Below are 25,410 nucleotides of genomic sequence, written 5' to 3' on the forward strand. Positions count from 1 at the left end.
GCACTAATGACAGACTGGTTTAATATAGTGGTGGCAGGTGAAATGACTGGGGACAGCAGCAGGACAGAGAAGTAACCTACAGGAAATACACATCACCAAGCTACTCTCTGTTCTGTCCTTCTCTTTACCTCCTCTGGAAAACCCAGTGAATCAGGGAAATACCAAACAAATGAAAAGATCTGCAAGGCAAAAAAAATTTAACAGTTGGAGCCAAAACTTACAATGAAAGCTTCATATTCTCAAGCTATCTCAGCAACCCATCTTCAGTAATTACCCAAAGACAAATCACCTCATTTTAAGTACAAGGGAAGGGACAGGAACTGCCAGAAACAAGTCAGCTGGAGATGCAACAACTGTTACCTATTAGTCTGGTCTCACAGCACACATCCACCAACCTAGCCTCACCAGAGGGGTCTGGCCTAGCTTGTTTTGGTGCCAAACACATAAAAGATGTGCTGAAAACCTAAGGACATCTCCACAAGAGATCATTTGGCACATTTGACTGTTAAGAGTTATTTCCCGACCTGGAAAGTCACCAAAGGCATAAGGGAAGAGGCGGCAGCATGGTCTGAATTAGATGCTGTCATTGTGTCATCGGATCAGCTCAGCTGTTAACACCTCAGGTGTTTTATTACTGCTACCTCCCACCCAAGGCTTGCAGTTGGGAAATGAAAAGCAGCACCAAGCAAACAGGAGGTTGTGGTACGTGTTCCAGAATCCATACTGGATAAAGGACTAAGGGTGTAACTTCTAATGCCTCTGAAATCCATCCGCTCTGCACAACACTGAGATCAAGGGCCACAAGAGAAACAAACAACATACAGGATAAAGTCTGTTTGTGTCCAACACTTCAAATCATTTGTACACTCAAACTTGGAGCTGCCAACTCTGGAGGCTGCCACATGCTCCCTGCTCCTTTGTATCTGCCAATTCAAACATGACAGAAGAAAACGAATCATAATCCCTCTCCGGCTTCTTTCAGAGCTGTCTCTTAGAGATACTACTGCAGTGACACCAGCCAACTTGTCAAGCTTGGCACAGGCAGATCTCAGCCAGTACCAAAGAGGCCACTATGCTTTTTAATAAAGCCTGGAAAAGCACCAGAAAGCTCATCACTGCTACACTGCTGAGGAAGACAACTGCACTTCTCACAGGAGCGTGACCCAGCCTCCCTGAGCTAACACAAAGGTCTTGGGACGTCACCTAGGATCACGCAACCAGGAGAGGAAAAGAGAACAGCCCCGACAGGGCTCTCTGTCACATAATCGTCATCACTCTCCAGAAAATAACAAGGATGTATATTTAATGATTTAGGAGATTGCTATGTTCAATATTTATGATCCATGTCACCTATTGTCACAGTTAGTTCCTCTACGTTTTAAGCCTCTAAGTACTCTAAGAAGGCAGCAATTTTTGGAACACTAAACTAACGTGACTTGTCACTGTATACTTTGGTGACAAAGAAGCTGAGGAAAGTAGTATTTGGCACAGAAAGTTTTAAAAAACAAAATACCAGAGCATATGACCTTACATTAAAATGTTAAATGTTAGTCTTTTGATGTTTATCCCCCTTCTTAGTAAAGAAAAGTCATGACTGCCCAGAGTTTAAGACTGAGATTTTCAAAGAAAACCAAGATAGGGAACAAATATTACTCTAATTAAATAGGAATCGAACCCTTAACACCCCACTTTGAAAATTCCTGCCTAAAGCTCTGCAAAAAAAGTAACCCTTGTGCTAGTATTTAAGAGCATATGACCAAGCTAACAGATATTTTAATTAAAAAGCACAGCCCTGCTGCCTGAAGAGCTTTTCTGCTCAAGACAAACATTTGCTGCTTAAGCTAGCTCCCAGTGCTGGAGTTCTTTGGTGGAGTCAGCTGTTAGCACACCGTGCTTCCCTTGGAGACAAAGGTCGCCTAGATTTTAAAATATACAGTTCACTGGACTCCTCTTTTCAGGGGAAAACAAAGCCTAAATAAATACAACTGCCATGGGAGTCTTGCCTTCCCAGCCACAGGGGCAGAAATAATGAAAGGGAGCAAGCAGGCCAAGTCTGCAACTGAAGTACTACAATGTAGGTCTTCCAAAACCCACTTGAGAGTGGGCACAGTGTCCCCCAAACCCAGAGACTCGATCCCACAGCTTCTGATGCACCGCTTCAGGAGCAAATTGTGCAAAAGACTTAACTCCATGGAGACACAAATCTTTATGTCTGCTGTGCACTCTTCCTGAAACATGATTTGGGCCAAAGACAGATTGACTGTGAGCCTCTGAAACACTGCAGACTTTTCAAGAGAGCAGGAGTCTTTCTTAGACATACAAGAAAAACCTAAGCATTTACAGCATTTTATATTGGTAATCACTTAGGCACTCAAATTCTCCATATGTCTTTCTTGACCCAAAGCTGCACAGCTTAGATCAACAATCAACAGGTGCATTTTAAAGCTTTGTTTCTTTAGATGACTTGTAGCTAGAATGACTGAGTATCCTTTAAACCCTCAGATGATTTCCCTATGTGTGTGGAAGGACACCCTAATCTTCCATATGACTTTCAACCCAGACTGCCATCACTTCCTCTGCATCCACTCACCATGAGACTGCTCTGTGAATTTTAATTCCTGATCCCAGAAAAAAAAAAGAAAAAAGGCAAGAAAGGGGAAAAAAATAAAGCAGCTGGACAGGATTTTTTACTAGATTAGGGAGTTAAAGTGGCACACTCCAACGAATCCCAGAGCCAGCCCAAGGAAAAGGGAAGAGTGTATGGGAGCAGGGAGAGAAGGAAAAGACTTTCCTCCTCAGACCACAATAAGGCTGGTTTTATTGCTGCAGAACAGCAGCATAAAACCGCCTTCACATGGCATTTTATCCTGACATTAGCCAGGATTTTTGGCTAACTTCGACTCGAATCACACTTACACCAAATTCTCTGGCCTGTCATGCACAGACTTCACACTTTCACAAAAGCACCCAGGACTGTTGAAAAGGTGGAGTTTGATTACACATATGCAACACTGTGCTTTGAAAGGACCCAACAAACACTGGTTCTAACAAAGGCCGTATCCTGGGACAAGATAAAGTCATCTTTAAACAAACCAACAATCAGTTAACATTCCGCAACAGGAAAGATCTGGGGCAGTTTCACACAAACACACCCGAGTCTGTCTTGCCAGTTACAAATTTATGAGATTGATAATCACTATAACCATATGAAATACGAGAACTTTGAAGGTGACAAAAACATTGGTGACAGCAGGAATTTCACATCATTGTTTTTGAAAGGCAAGATTTTATCTTTACGGAAAAAACAGCAAAATGAGAACGAGAAGGCAGGCACTTCAACAGAAAAGGAGCAGTGAGCTCTGTTTGAGGAGCAGGAAATAAGACTGAAAGCAGTGTCACAAAAGGTGGGAGCAAGCAGAAAATAAGAGTATTTTTTTAAAAAAATGCATAGTTATGTAGCCCAGCCTACCACCTGTCAGGGAATTACAAGAGGCAGATGGTAACTGTTTCAGTAAAGGTTGCTTTAGTATTACTTTACACAAAACTTTTCTTGATCAGCTGCAGTACAGCTTCTTGATTTTTCTAGCAAGGAATGGGACTGGTTTCTCTGTGCCATGAAGCACAAACTATATTAACAAACATGAGAGAGCATCACCCACAGCACAAAGATTAAGTAAAGACTAAAACTGCAGACAAACTCAATTTTCCCCAAGAATGGTTGATAAATACTTAAAAGCAGAGACTGTTAGGAAGACAGCATATCTACACTGAGAGGTATTTTTAGAAAATTTAACATCCTTTCATTTTTGGCTGAAGTTTCTTTACAGATATGCATATTTGGGCCCCTTTTTTTTTAACCTCATTTTCTCATTGGAAGCTTTTGTTTTCCTGAAGTGTTTATTCTCACAGTTTGGCCCTGTTGAGCTATAACATTTATCAGGACAGACTCTGAAAGAGTTGCCTGTTCAGCTCTCCCCTCTTCACTTACCTTAGGGAAGATTTAAAATGTTATAAACCCCCTTTGTGTAAAGGATGGGCCTCCACTTATGCATTTCCTTAACGCTGAATAACTAATGTTTTATTGTTTACTCCTGTCAACATCAACTGCAGTTTAATCTTGAAAAAATATCATCTTTCTCTCCAAACTATTCCACAAGTCCTCTATCCACCTTCCTTGCTTCATACCCTGCCTCAGTGTCACCTCTCATGTCTCCAAGCTGGATGTGTATTGCTTTCCTCACCTCCTTGGTCTCTAACTGAAGATGCAGGAAAGGGATTGAAGTCCGTTCAGAAAAAAAAAAAGTTTCTTTCAAGAAAATGCTACCGAGATGACAGAGTGGAGTCATAGAAACTTGCACTGAGCATTTCAGACAGGAGAGTTCAGTTCCATAAAGGTTCTAACCTTCATTGGTCAAATAGCCAAGCTGCTGTTTCCTAAATTGTGAGATCATTTTTATTTCCACACTGACCTAAGCCTAGAAAGACAACAGCCTTGAGAAGCCATCACCTAAAACCACTGCTGCACTGATAACCTCAGCTGAACCATAAACAAAAGAAATTCTCAGAAAGCCCATTCCATCAAATTGTGTTAGAAAGCCATGGGAACATAACACTTGGGGAGTTCCTCTCTCTTTCCAGGGTTTCACTGGAGGGAAGCATCCTTCACACACACAAGGTTTTCTGGAAAGACCATCCACACTGGAGAAAGATGGCACAAGATGGGCCACAACACAGGTCTGACAATTTTCCCCAATGTTAATCAGAGCCCATAAGAGGTTTAGAGAGGGAATCACCACAACTGCAAAGAGTTGATTGGGGAGACAATCTACCACAAAACCAAACAGAATCACAGCCTATTGCCACCAAGGCCTCTTTCAGGTGAATTGCAGAAGTCATCCCTAGCTGACAGCAGACATCCACCTAAATCCTGTAAGCCAAGCTAAATTTATGATGCCAAAATAACCCCTTGGAGACTGTATGCTCATGATCATTATATCCTCTATACTTGGGAGTAAGACTGAGATTAATTTGCTACTGACAGATGCTAGGAATCATAAGGGTTATAATTTCTGTGGAATGGAGCAAGACTTTAGGGGTTACTAAGGGTTTGTTGTCTCCACACCCAAGCTCTCATGTTTTCCTTTACAGGTTTCACTCTGCAGGCTTTCAGGACATGGAGAAGCAGTACAGAAGCAAGGACACTTGCTCATTGAGGGGAGGACTAATTTTCTCCTGTTTACACGTAGTTTCAAAGAGTTATGCAAGCTGTGGCGCACCTCACTCTCATGTGGTTTTAACTTAAGAATATATAATTTTTTTAAGTTAATGAGGGTTCTTAACTGGCAGCCTCCTTTGCAGTTAATGACAAACTGTTTACAATGAGAATGAATGTTCTCTGAGAAAAAAAAGCATTTTAAACCTCGTTTTAGGTCTTTCTTTTTACCTATGATTTTCAAATAAGGGCAAAACCATACTCAACTGAAAAAGTGTGCCAGCTAAGAAAGACTAGTATGACTCAAAAAAACTCACCCCATAACCGGAGGTATTTGTTTATTTTTGAGGTATGGAGACATTTTGCAACTAAATATGACACTGTGTTTCCTGTAAGCTGCTTCCTTATATTGTGCATAACACTTTCTTGAAATTCATGCTTTTTTTCCCCTTCAGACTCAGAGTAAAACCAGACTCATTTATGTAGCAAAAGTAGCTTTGCTAGTCAGAGAAATCTAGATAAAAATAAGTCAAGCAGAAAAATAATAGTAGCAAAACCATAAGCTTCCCATATATACACTTCTCTTCCCTCCTTTTTCCCCCACCTATGCCTCCTTTCAGATTTGCCCTGTTGCTCAGCAGCATTACTATAATCAATACGATCATTACCCCATCTTAGAAATACCCCTAAATGTATCAGCAAAACATTGTTATGTGCATGCCGCTGTAACAGCAAAGCTGTGTTCTGTGCTTTTGGAAAACATTTATCCATTTACAAAGTATATCCATATGAGAAGTGACACTCATGGGGAAATTGCCTTTCGTTGTGGTGGTTTTGATGCCAACAGCTTTCTTTTAAGGGCTACGCTGGCATCTGCCCCTGACTGCAGCCACAGGCACAGGGTGAGGGCCACAGTCCCTGTGCTGGTCCCCCACAGAACGTACCTGTCCACTGGGGCGGGCAGCGGCAGTTGTAGGTGTTCACCCCATCCACACAAACCCCCCCGTTCAGGCACTTGTGATTCGGGCAGTCATCGACGTTGTGTCCACAGACGCTTCCCTCGAAACCTGGACAAAGCAGAAACAATAGCAGACTGAAATGGGCTTCCAACCTCTTTTGAAGAGAATTCACCCCTCACGAAGCTTCCCCTCCTTTTTTTTCTTAAACATTTGCCCTGTTAACCCAATCCTGATGAACCTCCACGCAGCAAGACTTTGTTGAATGCCTTTGCTAATAGCATGCAGGTCAGGTGACACAGTTAAAACACTTCTACCATGGGTAGATGTCCAACTATGTTTTCACAACCCAAAAGACATGGGGATTTTCTCTTTAAGTGACTAAGGAGCACTGTCATTCAAAGCAAACAAAGTGAAGACCAAGACATTTCATTTACCATGAGATAAACTTCTCACTGCCCACCAAACATCAGCCAGGACAAGTTTTTCCCATAGCCAAAAAAAGTGCTGGCATTCACTTCATGGATGCCTCAGCACAATCTGCCTTGGATACATCAAAGAAAGATCGTTCATGCTTTGAAAATGATCTTCTGAACTCCTGATCTGGCTCTCTTCAGTGTTAGACAAGCCAGTCAATGAACAAATCAGCCACCACCCAAGTGATGCTTACATACTAAGCCCTGCCTGAAAAGCAGAAGAAATCAGATACCCTTCCCCAAAGAAAATCCAGGCTCCTAATGAACACAGCCACACTGACAAAATACCCTTGCTAGAGCTCCCTCTCCTTTTCAAAGAAGGAGAACTGGGGACATTAGGGAAGGGAGCTGTCAATGATGTGTCTTCCCCTTGATTTCCCCCGCTGATTTATTTCATGCTTCATTAAATAAACCTGTCATTTCTGCTGGATGAGAGAGCTATTTATCAAAGCACAAGTGGAATGCATGCTAATGTGGATGAAGTAAATGATTCCAGAACACACATGTTAATTTAAAACACCAGCTCTGCCTCTTCACTGCTTTGGAATGTAATATTAACATGACACAGTTCTCTCATCCAAAATTATGCTTTAACCCCTCTACTTTTGATGCCCTGTTCCAGACACTTCCATAACATCTGTGTCAAGTCACACAGACCCTCTAAGTGACATCTGGTCCAATGCAGATCATGCTGTGTGGCAGATGAGACTGAGACTATAAAGCTCTGAGGCGGCTTCTCCAGACTACTGCTGCTCTCAAGAGACTTGAGGTGATTCATGTGCATTCCCATCCCTTGAACTTCTCCAGCTCTACAGAAGTGCTGGGAAGTACCAAGCTGTATCAAGTGCATTAGCATCTATCAGCAAGGAACAGGCTCGACATTAAAAAAAAAAGCCAAAATAACCAAACCAAAACTAAAAGACCTTCAATATTACTCTCTCCCTTCAAAGCCCTTCCAACCTCCACCCAAGATCCTAGAAATTTCATAGCAGTAGAGAAACTTATAACAAAGAGGAAATATAACATGCTTAGCCAGAGTCCTAATCATAACAGCAGCATCTTCCTGGCAAAAGCTTCTGAGGAACAACTACCAGGGAAAACAATTAGCTTTAGATCCCTATGTTTAAGACTGTATAAAGCTACCAAGCTTGAGCAAAGGTTCAGCTGTAAAACTCAGGGGTGTCCTATCAGCTTGTGTTTTCAACTTGGAGGAATCATCCCACTGACCACAGACTGCACTCAGGCCAGCATGTGATCAGTGTGGAAATACACCCACAACCACAAAGACAAAAGGTTTAAGTTCTTATCCCTTCAGTTTAGATAATATGAAGACCAGCCCTACTTTCTAGTAAACACATTTCTGACAGCAGGCATTTAAACTATCTCACTGTACTTTACACAAATTTAAAGTGGCCCAATTATTTCGAGAATAAAGCATGGAAGTCACCCCAACACTAAAATCTCACCAAGCCATTCTATATTTTCACAGTTTAACCAGTTATACTACCAAAGAGCTGCTCTGAGATATGTGAGCTTTTCTCTAGCTGGGTCCCAGGATCTAATTTTGCAGTTATATAACCTGACTTTTCCAGAAAGCCAGAGTTCACTGTTTTGATGTATTTGGACACCTGACACTGTCTCCTGTTCCCCCCTGTGCTGGGACTCACATGTTGTCCTGTGTTTTCTCTCTGCACAAGAGCAGTTTGCAATACATATCATGACTTTTGCTCCATATCTGCAAGCACATCGAACTAAGGAATGAGAACCTCAAGGGGAAAAGTGCTCCCACTGCTAACAGTTTGTTGTTCCTCCCCCAGTACACAGACTGACACAAGCAGATAACTTTATTCCTATGTCATCTGAAATCTCCACCCTGTTCCAGAGCATCGCATCCAACTCCCTCCAAATCTTACTCCTTCAGCCTTATTTCAACCTATAAACTACACCTCAGACTTTCTACAGGGCCAGTTAGTACTGGGGACAGGAAATTATGCCTGAAAGATGTCAGGTTATTTCCAGACTTAGGGTCTTCTGACAGGAAATAAGGGATGTAGAGAGCTAAAATGAAGCTGGGCTACTCCAGGTAGCATCTAGGCTACTCATCTGGAGCAGAGGGGCACCCACTCCACCTGGAACTCCCAAGGCTGCTGCCATGGAGAGCCTGAGAGCTCATCTCCAAACCTCAGCAAGCAGAGGCTTCCCACCACAGGAAGTTCCGTGTGTGTCAGTCCCCACTCGTGGTGCTCACCGCACAGCGTGATGCTTGGCCAGGAACCGGCGCGAGGTTACTTCCTCTTCCCAGGAAGTGTTCCAGCTCTCATAAACAGCCTGCTCCAGCCTGACAGATCATTTCCTGAACAAGCCCTTGGAATTCCCTAGGGTCCTTATCTTAGTTAATGGGTAATTATTTTGATGGATAACAATGAATAATCACTTTCCCAGCTAAGAACTTCCTCTATTGACTTGTTTAACATTCCATTAAAGGTTACTTGCCAAATGAAGTCCTTTTTTGTCAAATATTTATAACTACGAGCTCATTCTTATATTCAAAGGAGTTGCTAATGCTTCAGGTTACATCTCCTTCAAGGAATTCTTTTTTTTCACTACTACACTGTTATGACTGACCTAACATGCTCTCTTGTCTACAATCCTGTTTCTACCTAAATCAACAAAGCCCAGAGGAAAAATGATTACGCTAGATAAAAATGAGGTTACCTTCCAGACAGATGCAATACCAACAGTGTATATATATAACTTCACTTGATGCTTGCCACCAAATGCTGACTTAACACACATGACTTCATGGATTACCTAATGCAGGATTTGTTTGTGTATATCCACAAGTGACATGGGAACCTGTGAATTTTAAATAGCAGCTGGACTACACTGTACATAAACAGTACTTGTGTGACAGTAGAAAAAGCTGCTGTGACATACAACTCCAGGTTCTAGGTTTTTCCTACCTTTTCAAGCTCTCACTCTCACCTACCTGTATTTACAAAAAGATTAAACTCACTGAAACGCTAAGAAGGAAACATCTACAGAAAACAAGAACCCATTTCAGGGCCAGTGCAGGAGTAGCCTAATTATGCCTAAATTGCTGCTTGGGCACAGTTTCTTCAAAGTAGTTTTACAGGTCACAAGATGCAAAATCCCATCAAAAACCACTCCAGCAGTTCAAGATACATAACTTCCTCCTGCCTCTGTGGCCACAACACTGAGCGATGGCACCATCTTAAGGCAGTCCAGAAGGGCCAGAGCAATTCCATTTATAGTCACAGTATCATCGACATTGCTCCAATTCAGAGACAGAGTCTCAAGAGGAATTTCTAGTCCATAATCTTGGCACACTCTTCCAGAGGAGCAGGCCTTGTTCACATCCTCCCTAGGCGTGACAGGCCACCATTTCTCTTCTCTTTCTGTTGACCTTTCCTTCCCAGACTGAACCTTTTCCAACACTTAGAAATTTTGCTCTGCATGCTCTGCACTAAGGGGGGAAAGAAATGGCTGGGTGCCCTGTCTTTATCAGTTTAATGTAAGCATTTGGGCCTCTCCAACAGCTCCCTTTTTTGCTGTTTTTCAAATGACTAGCTTTAAAAATCAAGCTAGCAAAACAGCATGGCCAACTTAAACAAATACAGGAAATAAAAAAGTAAAGACTCTCAGAGCCACATTAACTCACTCCCACTATAAACACTGTGCAACAAGTCAAAAAAGACAGCTAATAATCCAAAACGTGTGAGGAGTGTAGGTGTGTAGCTGTTACTATAGTAATCTCATTTTCATTTCCTGACTATATTTCAGCCAGCCCACACACTTGTTTAAGGGAAAATCTGCTCCTACTTAGTCTCGTGCCCCTGTAAGAGAATCACTAAAGCAAACTGTCTCATCAGCTTTACAGGATCAAGTCCTTCCAACTTCATCTTTCTCTCTTCTTCCCCCCACCACACTGCTCCTGCATGAGGCCTTAAAGTCCTTGAACTGGCTAATCAGATCTGACTTTTAAGAAAATTCTGAACTTCTGGACAAGACTGTTAATCCAGAGAGACTTGATTTATAATTTCATTTTAAAAAGATGCAAAGCAGAAAAGCAATAAATTCCTCCAGGGTAACTGTTAGTTAAGATACTGCATTTTCAAAGACTCTTTCAAAGCACTCTCCCTTCAAGCATAAGTAGTTGTGCAGACACTGTCTAAGGTTGGCAACGTACATTTAATGTCATTTCAGACAACACCTCAAGACAAAGGTCTCCAAAAAGAGAACATTTTTCACAAGTTCTAAATACCCTTTCCATCCTCATGAGAACGCAGCCACTCTATATTCATCCTAAACAGTATAGGGCAGCTACATCTTTCTCATAAATAACAACAGAGACATGCTTATGGGAATGGAGTTTACTTTTCTAGATTACCACACACCAAGTCTGTGTGTGCCAAACTGCAATACACTCAAGTAGGAAGTCTAGTCAAAAGCATTTCCAAACAATCAGTTTCCCATGGAGTTGAATTACTCAGTAAAAAAAAAAAAAAATCAGCCTAAAAATATCCTGATATGCAAAGACGACTAGTACTGCCCTGTGGTCAAGGATGACAAGTGGATAGGGAGGAGGACGGGATGAGACCACCATCCCAACCAGGTGACACATGGTCATGTGTAGAGATGGGTGCCTTGGTGACTGGAGCACAGCTTGACACGAAACCAATGCAGCCCCTGATCCTGAGCTAGCGTGTCACCCCTGCTGTGCATGAACTCAGGGCAGCTAACAGCATCAAAAAACAAGCAATCAAAATTTATCTGGAGAAAAAAAGGGTGTGGTGAGTTGGAACTGATATCTTGTTAGATTTGGAGGAACTGGAGAAGGAAAAAGAGAAAAGAATAGAACCTGGTGTGTCTTACGGGAACAGATGGAGAAGGAGAAAGACACATGTTCATTCTGCATTCAAACACTGAAGTTAACGGAGGCCTTTACTGACACAAAACTATATATTGGTAGATGTTTATGTTCGTAGAATTTCACATTCCAAATGGGCATTATGAGATACCACCCTAATCTCCTTGAATCTACCTCATAGTTTTTACCTATCTGATTCTCTGACTCTAACTGGGTTCCAAAGAAATCTGTCATTTCTAACCTTCTTCCCTTTCCTTCCTTTCTGTATCATGAAACCCCAGCACTCACAAATTAACATCCTACAGAGCTTCCCACCCTGCTGAAGTTTCTCCCTTCCACCTGACATTGCACACGTATCCCACAGAAACTCCAAGACAAGTTTTTGGAAGAACACAGACAGGAGAGCAGTGACAAGACTACAAACCCAAGCTCTTTGAAGCGTTACCTGGCAGGCAGTTGCACTCGAAGGTGAAGTCACTGGTTTGATGGCAGGTGCCCCCGTTCATGCAGGGTGATGGGGAGCAGGGCACGTACACGCTCTCGCAGCGGTGTCCTGTGTAACCCGGCTTGCACTGGCACCGGTAGGAACCGGGCAGATTGACACAGGTCCCACCATGCTGGCACAGGCCCAGCGTGGCACATTCATTCACATCTATCTCACACTTCTGGCCAGTGTAGCCAGCCAGGCAGGTGCAGGAGAACTTATTTCCAGACACAGTGCATGTACTCCCATTGGCACAAGGTTGAGATGTACAGGCATCAATCCACTGGCATTCCTTTCCTGCAGGAAATCAAGACAGATTAACAAAACGTTATGTCTGTAGAAAACAGTATGTCTTTCAGGCTACCTCAAATTTTTTAGTGCACTAAATCTTCATATTATTACGGGAAAACTGATGTCTGCCTTTTACCATATTATATTTGAAATGAAAATTAATTTGTGGTTACAGTATGAAGTAATTTACCAAGTTGCAGCAAGATATAGAATGTTGTGATTTATAAAAATGACCTGAAGTCATACTACACACACTGACAGTCACTTCTTCTACCTCCCCTTCAAGAGTGAAAGGAATAAGTTCCCATGCTTCCCCTCAGGCATCAAAATATAGTTTTCTCATAGAAAGATTTTGCTGGCCAAATTTGCTCTTTTTTTTTTTTTTTTCTAGAGACTAGACTCTGAATTCAAAGTGTAACAGCCACTCCAGAGTAGTTTCTGCATTCGGTTTTCCCATGTGGACAATCCCACAAGATCCAAATATTTTTCTGCTTACGTGTAAAGGGTAGGGAGTCTGATTCCCTATTCTCCTTTGCTTTTTTTGGTCATGAAGTCATTTAGACTTCCTCTCATTTCCTGTGCTGGAACTCGAAAATTTGAGAGCATATTACAACTGCCCCAGAACATTCCAGGGTGAAGCAATTCCCAAAGGAGGTGGTCTGGAGGTACAAATGCAGAAGCCCACCTGTGAAACCTGGAAGACAAACACACTCGTACGTGTCCTGGCTGTGGGGGTGACAAGTGCCTCCATTCAGGCAGGGCTGGGACACGTAGCAAAGGTGAGATTCCGAGTACTGACATTCCTCCCCCGTGAATCCTGGAGCACACTTGCAGGTCGGTTTTCCTATCAGGGATGCAGCTTCACAAGTTCCCCCATTCTTACAGGTATTGCTTTCACAGGGGTTTCTGTACTGACAGTAGTCTCCAAGAAAGCCTTCTCGACACCTGCAACAGAGAAGAAATGAATTGCAGCAGTCCCACCTGAAGCCTTGCTGTTCTGGGAAGATTCCAGGAATGAAGTCCCATGACCACGGAAAGCCTTGAAGTTTGCCGTAATTGAAAACCTAAAGGCTGACGTCACACATGTAACAGGGACTTCCTGTGGGACTGTCTCAAGTGAGACCACTGAAAACTTAAGTTCAAATGGTGAAATCGCTCATTGCAAAATAAATACCACATTCAATCAGAGTTGTACCAAATGCAGAACCTTGTTCTTGTACTTCCCTTCAAAACTTCAGTAAAAGCCTAAGTGTTAAAGAACTGCTGAGTAACGATTCCTTGCACCTACTCCCATTCTGACAAGTATCCTTTTTTAGAAGAAAATCAAGCAGTTTAATAAGGTATTAACACCAGGTATTATCCATCTTCCAAAAATATTTATAAACATTGTGCAAATGCAGTGTCTGGGGACCTGAAGATCTGTAGCAGATCTTTCTCCACAAGGCTCCCGTGAGACAGGAATATACTGTTATCCTCATGCTGATAAGTGCATCTGGGACTGGGACTTGCTGAAGCCTGCACTCAAATAGCAACACAAGCACTGCAGTCAGGTCTCCCACGCCCCTGGCTAGCACCCTAACGACAAGGTCATTGTTCTTCTGTCTCCCACAGAAAAACGAGTACACACACACTATCTACAACCAGGGCAATATTTTATACAAAGATCTCCAACTGCAGAATAATTGCAGTTACTCCTCTCTAACCTAAACTTATGTCAATACAGTCTGACTACGCTTGTCAGCTGTAATCCATCTTTTAACTGGCCTTTGTACTACAGATTTTCCATTTAACTGCCAGAGATAGAGGATCCAGGCAAGCAAGCCGGCAAAGCCCACCTCTGTGCTCCCCCCCAGCTCCATTTGCTTCTATCTGGTAGCAGAAAGCTGCAAGGGAATACACTGGATAAAAATAACACCTAACACACAGGACTGTCCACTTGCAGCTCTTTCTGTAGTGCACAGCTGCCTGCTCTAACTGGTGAGTAACTCAAGACACAGCCCCAGAGAAAACATATTTCATTGTAAAAAAAATTAGAGGTGAACATTAGATATGCTTTGTTCCAGATCAGGAAAGGGGCAATTATTAAATCAGTGAGTTACTCATATCTAAAGGGAGGAGATTCCAACTGCAACAAGTACACAAAGTCTCTAGTCCTCAAATAGGAATGTAGCAGTAAAGAGACTGCTTTTTTCCTTATGCACTTAAAAGCATACTGTAGATTGGAGGGGGGGAAAAACAAAACCATACAAACAACAACAACCACCACTGCCAAAAAAAAAAACCCCATCACAACAAAACCCCACAACTAACCAGACAGGCTCTAAAATCCAGCTGAAAAATCAAAGAATGGTCATGAAGTTATGTTTTAAACAGAATCCTACAGGAATCTGCCTTTGTTACTATGCTATTCAACATATCTATTGATTATTAACAATGGAAAACATCGATGCTGGTCAAATATGTAGGTAAGAGAGAAGACAGGTTCTTGATAGTAGCAACATGCTTAATAAGGCGCTCAGCATGCAAAATGCCCTTCAGCACTGCAAAGTCATACATCTAGAAACAAAACACATAGGGCATCTACCCCAAAACAGGAAACTGAGCTGGGAACAACACACTTGCTCTGGGGGTTCCTAACAGTCAGATAAATGTGAATTCCTAGCGTGACAGTTTGGCCAGGAATACTTTACACGTACAAACGGCAAATATCAAGTGGGAATAAATGAGATTATGCTACATGCGATAAATGCTTGGTACAACCATTACATCAGTTCTGGTGTTTGGTCTTTAAGAGGGAAGAACTCAAATGAATTCAAAGAAGCCAACAGTAATGATTATTAGAAAACTCTGGCCACAATGAAAAGCTCAGGTGGCTCAGTCTATTTAGCAAAGGGAAAAAGGAACAAGACAATTAATCAAAAGCTCCAAGTATCCACTATGAAACACAGATTTAACAATAATCCCCAATCTAGAAGATACCAGGATAACAGAACTGAGCATTTAAAACTTTAAGCTAGATGAATTCAAATTAGAAATAGGGTTGTATCTTTATTTTCAGACACAGACTTACACACAGTCTCTCAGCAGCAGAGAGAAACAACTGGAACAACGCATTTAAGGTTGCAGTGGAATTTCTCCATCACTCATGCTTGTTTAAAAGAACACCAGGATTGGCTGTTTCAGGGAGAGTATGCACGCTAGTTCAAACAAAGCTATTCAGAGAGGTTATTATCCAAGTTATGCAAGGGGTCATTACTAGATGACCACAACTGTTTTTTCTCATGTTAAAATTTATTAACTAGCTTTAGCCATATGTCTAAAGCAGGAAAGTCATATGTGCGTAATTGTAATTTACCATTGCCCACACCCAAATTAGGCTCCTTTCACCATACCTTAATACTTTCAACTTCATACCCAGGAACAGACATGAAAGAAGAGATTTTGCAGGGCAAGGAAGGATTAATAAAGTTTCAGAAAGCAAATCCTGAGACAATACCAATGCAGAATATCCTCTGCCTCTTGTGCCATCCTTGGTGTAATAGCCGAAGGCCGTGGGTCAGCGTGAGCTGCAGCCACATCACACAAGAGGCAGTCTCGGGGTATTCTGGGCCTAAACCACAACAGTGCTATAGGCTTCCTTTAACATCCAAAATCTCTCCTTGCTTCAGGTTGGAAATCAGTCCAAACGCCAGTGGGCTACAGCACGGCTTTGTAGGAGCTGGATCACATCGAAATCTGGCACCCGGCAAAGACAGCTGTGCCAGAAGCTGGAGCACTGCTCGACTCCCACGGCATTCAAGCCTGCACACGGTGCACTGGCTCTGCTCAGAGACCGTCTGGGCAACCACAGTTAAATCATGTCTCTGGACATCTATGTGCAGCTGATGGTTGTGTAAAGACAAACTGAACTTCAGTCCCAAAAGTCTTACAAGACTTACAAGACAGGGGTTTCTCCTGGTTTCATCACCACCACGCAGCAGCACACCAAGCTCCTCGGACTAACAGCTGCAGGCACAGGACGTGCACTTCTCTTTACCATGAAGGAAAGAGCAACAAACCAGAACTTCACAGAACCCCACCTAGGCCATCTCATCAGGCTAACAAGAGCTCCTCCAACACCACCCACTCCACCAGCAACTACAAAATAAACCAAAACACACCTAGAATTTAAGTGCTAAAGTGCTTTTTCATTTAAAGGCTGTAAAACAAACCAGAAAGTCTAGAGGAACATTTCAGGTTTTGTCCACAAGTAAACAAACCCCCAAAATTATCTCCTCTCAGGGATACTGGAAGGTGCATTTAACTGTTGCCCCTAGACAAGAGAGAGAAGGGAGCCTAAACACTGATTAAGAGTATTTCTGGTATGAATTAAAAGAAAAGCTGAGATGTGTGCTCTGAAACAAGACAACCATCACCCACAAACAGCCCAGCATTTTGTACACAAATGTTCTGGTACAAAGTTGAAGAGTACTCCAAGACTAGGCTTGTTCTGGTATCTTCTGAGGCTAATCAGAAAAACATGAGGGAGCGCTTCAAGAGGGAACAGCAAGAACTCTTTTAACTTTAGCTCTTTATATTTGGAAGAGGGAACATGCCTGCATGTGGAAAGCTGGTAGGTCAGGTACACATGGCCCTTGTACCCACCATTTTGTTCTCCTCCTGGAGAAGTGCTTGGTCACAGAGTTATGCTATTTTGCCCTCCAGCAATTCAGTGCAATCCTTTTTGAATGTTAAAGGACAAAAAACCTACAGTCCAGATTTTCAATCATGTCTCCTGTCATCAACATTTCTAGGCACAAATACTTGTAATTTAGTTCTAAATGTTGGTGTAGACAAACTGCAACTATTTGCTCCTGATTCATGTTGGGCACCACATTGTTTCTCTAAAAATAGAGGCAAAAACTGAAAACATGCAGTCTAAGTCCAGACATTTTTAAAGGATATGATTAAACTCAACAGCAGCTCCAGCTTCCCACCACCCTTGCTCTGCTCTCATCCCAACCTACTCTTTCAAGTTCTCTTTAGGAGAGGAAAAAAACCCCACTTGTCTACAGAGCAGCTTAAAATCATAGCAGCTTGTGTCAGCTCCAAATGACATGCTCAGAACAGGAAACCAAATCTTTTCCAAATAAAAGCCACTGTTTCTCCTCAGTTTTCCATCTAACACTCAGAAAAAGAAACAGGAAGATGAAGTTTGTTCTGGCACTTTCTGGAAGCACATGAGGTCTCTTAACCTACTTCAACAGGAATTTAATCTTTTAAGAACAAATTTCACATATAACTTAATTCAAATCATGATTTCTGAAAGCTAGAGAGTTTGAAATGGGAAAATGTCCTGTGGGCTGCATCAGCTATGCAGCTGCTTCTAATTAAAGCTTCTCCTTTACTCTCTCTAGGCTACTTTCCAGCACAAATACTTTAGAGCTCAGCCTTTTTTTTTTTCCCCCCCCCTCCTCCTTTTCAGCTCCAGCTTGCATTTGCCTTAGCTCAGGCTCTCATGGAACTAAACAAGAGATGTAAAAACAAAACTAAGGTATTTATCCAAATTTGAAGCATCCACAAATCCAGAGAGCTGCATTCATTCTAACAACCTAATGCTGCAAATCAAAGTAGAAGACTCACAAAAAGCTGTGCTTTTGCCTCTTCTGCCATGAAACTACATCGAAGCTACCTTCCAAAACTTAGTTCTCTCCTGCTTTCAATAGACTTCTGGAAAATATGCCTGGTCTGCTGGAAAAACTTCCTCATCTGCTGTACTATATTTGCCTGGGCACATTCATAAGACAGCCTCTTCAAATGCACCTTATAGACAATTTTAACCAGACTTCCAGATGTTTGATTTTCATGGGAGTTTTCTACTCAGGCCCATGATATCATCTGGAGATGCACAGAAGAAAGCAGATGGTTTTAATTTAAAAAGCGAAGGGAAGAATTTCCTCGTAGTCCTGCTTCTCCCCCCTTCAACTCAACACTCCCTCCACTTTGATTGGAAGATGCTTCAACACAGAGAGAGAAAAAATGCTGTCTGATGACTAACGTGAGAAGGGTCTCAGCTATTTTGTTACGGATTTTAACCAGACTTCCCTCTGGCTCCGGGGTTCTGACTCCCACACCTACACCTCCTCTCAGGAGGGAGAACAGGATTCTCTGGTTAGCTTTACAAACGCTCCTTCCCATGTCTCAAGGCGCCCATTTATGCGTCATACTTTGAATGCAAACGATGGGATGGGACGGCCTCCCTGCCCTGCCTTTAAAGCAGCACACAGCTATTGTTCCCAGTCCACAGAAAGTGCCTCTACAGAGAACCATTCCACAGTGCTCCATGGAGCAACAGCAGCCATAGTCTGAACCGACCACGTTTAGTTCAGCTTTTTTTGCCCATGAGAGCTCTGAAGAGCTTTTGGTATGCACAGGTAATGCACAGTAGAAAATCATGACTGAAAAATCACTACTGTGTTCCCAGAATCTAAGCTAGCAGTGCGTGTACTCTCCCCTTTTTCCTCTGCCCTAGTCTCAAGGGTCTCCTTTAACTTCTGAAAGGAGACAGAAGGAAACAGAAAAGGGCAGACCATTCTCAGAAAGGGACAACTTCTCAACTTCTGCATTTAGCCTCTTCTGGAAAACTCTCAGACCTCATCCTGCTACAAGGTCTCCTATGGGTATTCCCCATTCACTAGTCTAGGAGAGATTAGTCTCTTGAGACAGATCCTAAGCAGATATCAGCTGCAGTCTCAGAAGCAGTTCTGTAGTCCAGGATCTTGCCTTCAGCCCCAGAAGTCCTCTTAAATCCAAGTAAAAATTCATTTATGAAGATCCATCTTGAAGGAAAGGTAGGCACACAAAGCTGTACGAACCCTGACAGCTTGGGGCATGAAAGGATGTGCTGAAGGAGACCGTCCTTTTGGCACTCCAGTGTCCCCATTTGACTAAGCACAGCTCTGATGGTTTTTTACACCATCAGGAGCAACAAAAGACCTTAGTGTTTAAGCAGTACTTGGTTTCACAGCGGTACAGCTATCCCTTCTGGATACACAAATTGCAACAGTCCTAAGGTCAAAAATTCAATCATCAAAGCCTGCCAAGCACAAGAAGTAGCAATGCCCAGTTTCCTCCCTAAATCTTGCAGCACCCCTATGTCAACTCCCTTCCCACTTCTGCTTCTCTCCCTGGCACAGTCTTGTTTCTGCTCCTTGCCACTGGGGTGGGAAGCTGGGAGAGGCCACAGCTGTGGAACATGGGGAAATCAGTAAAGAGACTCTGCTCTAGGGCCCTGCCCCATTCCAAGCAGAGGCACTGCCCAATTCCACATCCACCTGCAGCAGAGCAGATCCTTGTGCTCAGAAAACAGCAGGCAGCGATGCCAAAATCTCTGCTCCGCTTGTCCTTGAAACAGCTCCCTGTACCCACACTTTCCTTCCCAGCCTGCTGCAACTGCAGAAAGGCTGCAAGTTCACAGCACTATCCCAGGGACTCCTCCTACCGCAGCTTCCCAATCATCCAGCAGCAGGGAGACTAGAAATTGCTTTGCTGTGATGGTCACAATTGGCATTAAGCAGCAAGGAACTGTTACCCTGCTTCTCTTTGGATGTGAGAGGATGCAAGAAGGCTCCTCCATGTTTGACACCTCAACATGTAAAAGGCTGCCTGGAGATGCTTTGAGGAAAAAAACCCCACCCATCACAACAACAAAACACCCATCACAGTGCAAAGCAAAGCCAAACTCCAAACTGAAACTGTCTTTTGTCACAGCAGGACCTAGAAAGCTTGGAAGGATGGGTCTCCTTCACTGCTGCTGCAGATACAGACATTCTGTGGAATAAGGCCTGCATGCTCACCCTGAGAGTCACTGAATGAGTGTAGAAAGAGCTCTCACACAAAAAATCTGGCTTTGGAAGATGCAAACACAGGAACGTGTAATTTTCTAAATATAAAATCAAGGTCAGAGAAGGTCAGTAACTCTATCGAGCAGGGCCACAGAATGACAGCCATGGGCCAGCAGCATCATCAGGGGAACAGAGCTACTTAAAGGGCGCTCACAAGAGCAATCTGATAAAGCTCCAACCCCGGCTTCCTTACAAGGGTCACAATCACTGTTCCCATAACAGATGCCAGATACACCATCATAAAGGTTTCTTAGCAGAAAACCAGCTTTCTCTTTTAATGGAGTAGATGCCACAGGATTTTCAGACAAAGAAGGCTGCTTCAGCAATATGCTGCCATCCACTGCTGGGCCAAATATCTAGACTAGGTGTTTTGTTATCAGTGCTTACTCATATCTTATCACATTTGGTTATTGCTGATGCAGGTTCACCCTCAGCAGTTCACTTGATTCTTAGGAGACAGCAAGACAGACGGGATGATCCAACCACACACTACAACAAACAACTCAGCCAAGAGGAGATACAGAAAGTGGAAGAGAGCCTGTTATAATAACTTATTGCCCAGCAGAGGAAGTACTGCAGATAACTTGAAAAAAGTGGAAGGGGTGGAGATGCTGCTAATCATTGAGAGATCCTGCAGACCTAGAAGCCAAGCTACTTGCTTTAGTAATAAATTCCATTTCCTGAGCAAAACATTTCTACTCTTATAGCCATCAAAAATTCAGAAAGTCATTTAGGTTACTAAACCGGATAGAAAGTTCCCCTATTCAGAGTTCCTCATAGTGCAGGAAAGAAAAAAAAAAAGTTAAAACCAAAACAGGATGCTAAGAATCAGCTTGCTAAAGGTAGACACTCCACAATTGAGGTGGGTTTTGCTACTTTTTTCCTTCCTTTCTGCAAAAAAAGTGTTCTTGAGCCAGAACTAAAAACCAGACACTTAGTAATCTCTGTATACAGTTCTCTATTAGTCTTTCCAATTAATATAGCACCTGCAAAGGAACTGAGCTGTTTCTTGAAGGAGCGGTTGGCTTAAAACCTGCAAGAACACTTTGCACAAGGAAGAAGGCAGCATTAGAGTTATAAATGTGTGCTAAAAAATGTAACAGTGGTCAAAGTTGCCATTGTAATGAGGGAAATGCGTCAAGATCTGGACTGCACTACAAATAGTGCAGAAGCCAGTCAGATGAACCAGTTTAGGCTGTAAAAAACAATTGTTAAGACATGGTTAAGAGGAACACACAAGTTGGAGAAAATGTCCTTAGGAAGGTACAAGCAGCACCAATATCAATACCAGTCTTGTTTATTACCTTTATTGTGACCTACATACTTTGGCTCCAGACTAGCATGCTTAAGTACACATCAGAAAGACCTACAAAAGACACCTATTTCTTGTTTCATTCTTAGAATACAAGTGAAATGCATGAAAAGTTCCAGCTCCCTTTTCAGCAGGGCAGCTCATTTAAGTTGACATCAACGTAAAAGCATGGAAAGGAAAAGAATAGGAAGCAGCAAGAGTTAGAAGTTTTAGAAGAAACCTACAGGGAATAACAAGTTACATGTTTGCTTTTCTGTGGCCTTTCTGCACATCAGGTATTGATTCGAAGCTGAGAAGAACCTCAAATTAGATTTTGATTTCCCCTTTGTGTGCCACAGGTGCAATTTAAGCACACTGAGCTTTATGTACCACACTAATAGAGAACTAAAGGTTGTGGTTAGGGAAGATGGAAGTGTAGAGAAGTGTGAAGAGCAGAGCTGTGTGTTAGCCAAGCTAAATCAACAAAGAAAACTCACTAATATTTAAAAAATGCTGGCATTAAGATAATGTTTTAGCATGCTAGAAAATTACACAACTTGAACTGATGGAGTAAACAATCTTTAGAAAATAATCTGTTTACTGCAGACATAGTAAATTAACCCAGCCAAAAAGAGAGGATTCATCCTCTGGCAAAATATCACTTCAATTAAAAAAAAAAAATCTAAGTACTGCAGTTTGAAAGGTGAACTGCATTTAAATAGATGCGATATTCTCCAGATAACATACACCCTGCCAAAGCTCCTGCTCATGAGCTTCCCATGCAGCAACAAAGTGAAGGCACCATTGAAAAAGGGTGTCAACATCTACCAAAATCAATTTACATGATGAAAACAAATGTGGATGTTTGGTTGGGGGGTTTGTTAGTGTGTTTTAGCAACTCACAGGTATTACTTGCTCTCAAGCAGTAGAAGGGAATTGGCACACCTCAGAGTGCAGAATAGTTCTGAAAAACCTCAAAAATATTCAAATTGAGGCTGAAGCTCTATAAAGTAAGGCAAGCTATAAGATGGAGAGCAAGTTTCAACTTAGCTTGTGGGTCTGGAAACAAGGTACAGAGTTTACCTCTATGATTGGTTTGACCTCAGTTCCCAACCCAGTACAAAGAAATCCAACTGACAAGATCCAAACCCAAATAGTGAACAAGAATTCCAGATTTCTTACATTACAAAAAGCTAGCCCACAAGAACTAACGTATTATAAAGAAACACCAACTGTGCTAAAACTGTTAGGCTGAAAGAACCCAGTAAAAAAATCTTTAAAATTCACATTTCCTTCCTGGCTAGGATCCTGAAGGAAAGAAAATGGGTAATTAAATTGATTAGAAATGAAACCAACTTACTTGCAATATCCTGTACCATTTTGATATGGAATGCACTTTCCCTCATTAACACATGGCTTGGAATCATCCATACACTGCAGAGCTGAAAGGAAAGAAAAGAAAACAACCATCAAACCTGTAGCCACAATACATGTCAGGTCAAAGCTTCATTAGAATATTTGGGAGAATGAAAATTTTATAGGACTGGAACAAAAACAAAGACACTATCACATAGTTTAATTTCATCTCTGGCAGCATCAAAAGAGCCAGACTGAAAGAAGAATCAAATACAGATTTGTTCATCAGGCAACCAAATCTTTCCAGAATTTCTTTAAGGTAGGTTTTCAAAGCAAAGTGTGCAGTAATTTCAGCAAGCTGCAAAGACATTCATGTCAGCACCTGCATACTTTGGGTTGAGTGTCCTCAGTCACTGCTTTCTGATCAAAATTCTGGACTGAAATTCTCTGAAATACAAAGCAGCTACTCCTAAGCCTTCTTCCAGAATATTTTGTCTCAAATCCTTTCCTTCTTTTTCACTATCTCTAGGGACACCAGGCACTGAAACAGGGCATGTAACCCTCATGAGCTGACATGCTGAATGTCACCAGCAATCCAGAATTTGCTGCAACATGTACTGTTGTGGCACTCTGATTTCAGACAGGATCATGTTTGCGAGTAAGTGGAAAACACGAGAGCTGTTAACAACTTTCAGCAAAGAATTTGGTATTTCTAAGGAGGAGATGCTCTGTAACTCTAACTTGACATTTTCACTACTGTGTATTTAAAAAGGCACTAAGTACGACACAGCTCAGGGCCAGTAAATTTTTATCCAAGTCTACTGGAAGCTCTAGTGAAGTCTGTCCTGATGGAACCTCCAGCTCTGGCAAGTGTTTTTCCCTTCACAGGGACATTATGCACTCGGTAGCTGTTTCCAAAGTGATCAGAAGGGTGAGAACTGTGGAAACTCTGCAGGAGCAGAGGGCATTTTGGAACCACAAAAATTTAGGCAGTCCACCTAGACCACAGCCTGACATTTGAATAGCACCAAACTACCAGATGAAGCTCTCAGAACCAGATCAGCTGGGTCCTATCCTAAACTTATCCACATACCAAGAAGTCACAAGCTCTTCCCAGCCTCCAGTTCTGTCTCCTGGCCCCAAACTCACACACTTCCATGCCTTTACAGATCCCCTTTCCACAACCTTATTGCGTTTGGGAAAGCATTTAACCAATCTTAATTAAAGGCACCTAGAGGCATCAATAATATCCAACCACCTAAACTGCCGTGAGCCAGCTGTTGTAGGGTTGACTGCCCCCCCCCCCTTTTTTTTTTTTTTTTTTTTTTTTTTTTTTTTAAGGATGCTTTTCCTTTCCTCAAGTGGTATTAAATTTTCAGTACAAACTCAGCAAGGGCATCAGGGAAAACTGGTCCAAACCACCACTGAGGCCGATATGCTGGTGACTAAGGAATAAGACTCAGAAACAGAAGAGTTAACACAGCAGTCCCACTAAGTTCTCCCTGCAACCAAACCAAATTCAGTCCAGCAACTGGACAACTTGGAACAGACTCCGGTTCTGCTGTCCAGGGCTTGAAGTGTTATTTCTCAATAACCCTGGAGCACGTAAACAGGTCACACACACCACAAGGCACTATAGGAACGTTTCACACTTGCAATCCCTACAGAGAATACAGTTAAATTAAACCCAGCTCCCCAGGAAAATTATCAGTGTTTCCCACAATACAAGTACGCTTGTTGCTGTTAACTCAATTTCTGAAAAAGGGGCACTTGGATGGTGCTGCTTCTGCAGAGCTCTCAGGAAATGAACAAAATTCCACTCTGAGCCCCTTTCAGATAACCCCTGAGGTCAGGGTTACTAAGCGACAGAAATATTAACACGGATTTTGCATGGCATTCCCCCCCACAGCGGGCAGAAACACGCTGACTTGCACCTGTCTGACAATTTCTATCCCATTTAACCGCAACATCCACATGGCTTTGACTCCAAACTTCATCTGCTGCTGTCTAACACTGCAGCAGCTTGTTTTCACAGCAAAGATTAGCTCTAGTTAGCAGGGCTCGGTTACACCGTGTCCACGAGAAACTGCACTGTGTCCAAGGGGAAGTGTCAGGATTCCAACGACTCCCACCACCCCGGCTACTCTGGGGAAATGGAGGAGGGTTAAAGCGAGCTGTGCCACATTTCAGAGAGCCAGGAAGGGAAGCAGGCTTGGTATTCTCATCTCACTACCTTGAATTTTCATTCTTTTCACACCAATCAAGCCAGTGAAGCAAATACTCAGAGGATTATTTCTTTTGTGCTCATGCTTTCAAACACAATTTTGTAATCTCATCGAGTACCCGCGTCCCCAGTGAGAACTGAGCAGCCAGTTGATTTTGTAACCCACGTAGTAAAAGCTTAACCAGCACTTGGCCAAAAACACCTTCCAGCACAACTGCACGGAGGGGAACGAGAGGCTGATGGCTTTCGGGGTCACAGTAAGGATCCAAATCAAGGATTCCAGTTTGGCTTGCTAGGCCAAATACAGACACAGCAGAGAGGCTTTAGCAAAGTAATGATTAATTTT

The 25,410-nt window shown here is 42.5% G+C and overlaps 1 protein-coding gene across 4 annotated transcripts in view; it reads right to left on the minus strand.

Moving 5' to 3' along the window:
• NOTCH2 (notch receptor 2) overlaps window positions 1-25,410 on the minus strand; it is an 83,233-nt gene that overhangs the window by 50,744 nt on the left and 7,079 nt on the right. For all 4 annotated transcript variants that reach the window (XR_007205307.1, XR_007205306.1, XM_048312450.1 and 1 more), the window contains exons 2-5: window positions 22,845-22,926; window positions 12,996-13,255; window positions 11,981-12,316; window positions 6,157-6,279 (exon numbers count right to left, since the gene is read on the minus strand). Coding sequence is in view for 2 of the 4 variants with exons in the window: in XM_048312450.1 (XP_048168407.1) it covers window positions 6,157-6,279; window positions 11,981-12,316; window positions 12,996-13,255; window positions 22,845-22,926 (801 nt within the window). In the remaining 2 variants the exon portion in view is untranslated. The remainder of the gene's footprint in view (window positions 1-6,156; window positions 6,280-11,980; window positions 12,317-12,995; window positions 13,256-22,844; window positions 22,927-25,410) is intronic.

Source organism: Corvus hawaiiensis, chromosome 9 (genome assembly GCF_020740725.1).
Source record: "Corvus hawaiiensis isolate bCorHaw1 chromosome 9, bCorHaw1.pri.cur, whole genome shotgun sequence".
Classification (NCBI taxonomy): Eukaryota; Metazoa; Chordata; class Aves; order Passeriformes; family Corvidae; genus Corvus; species Corvus hawaiiensis.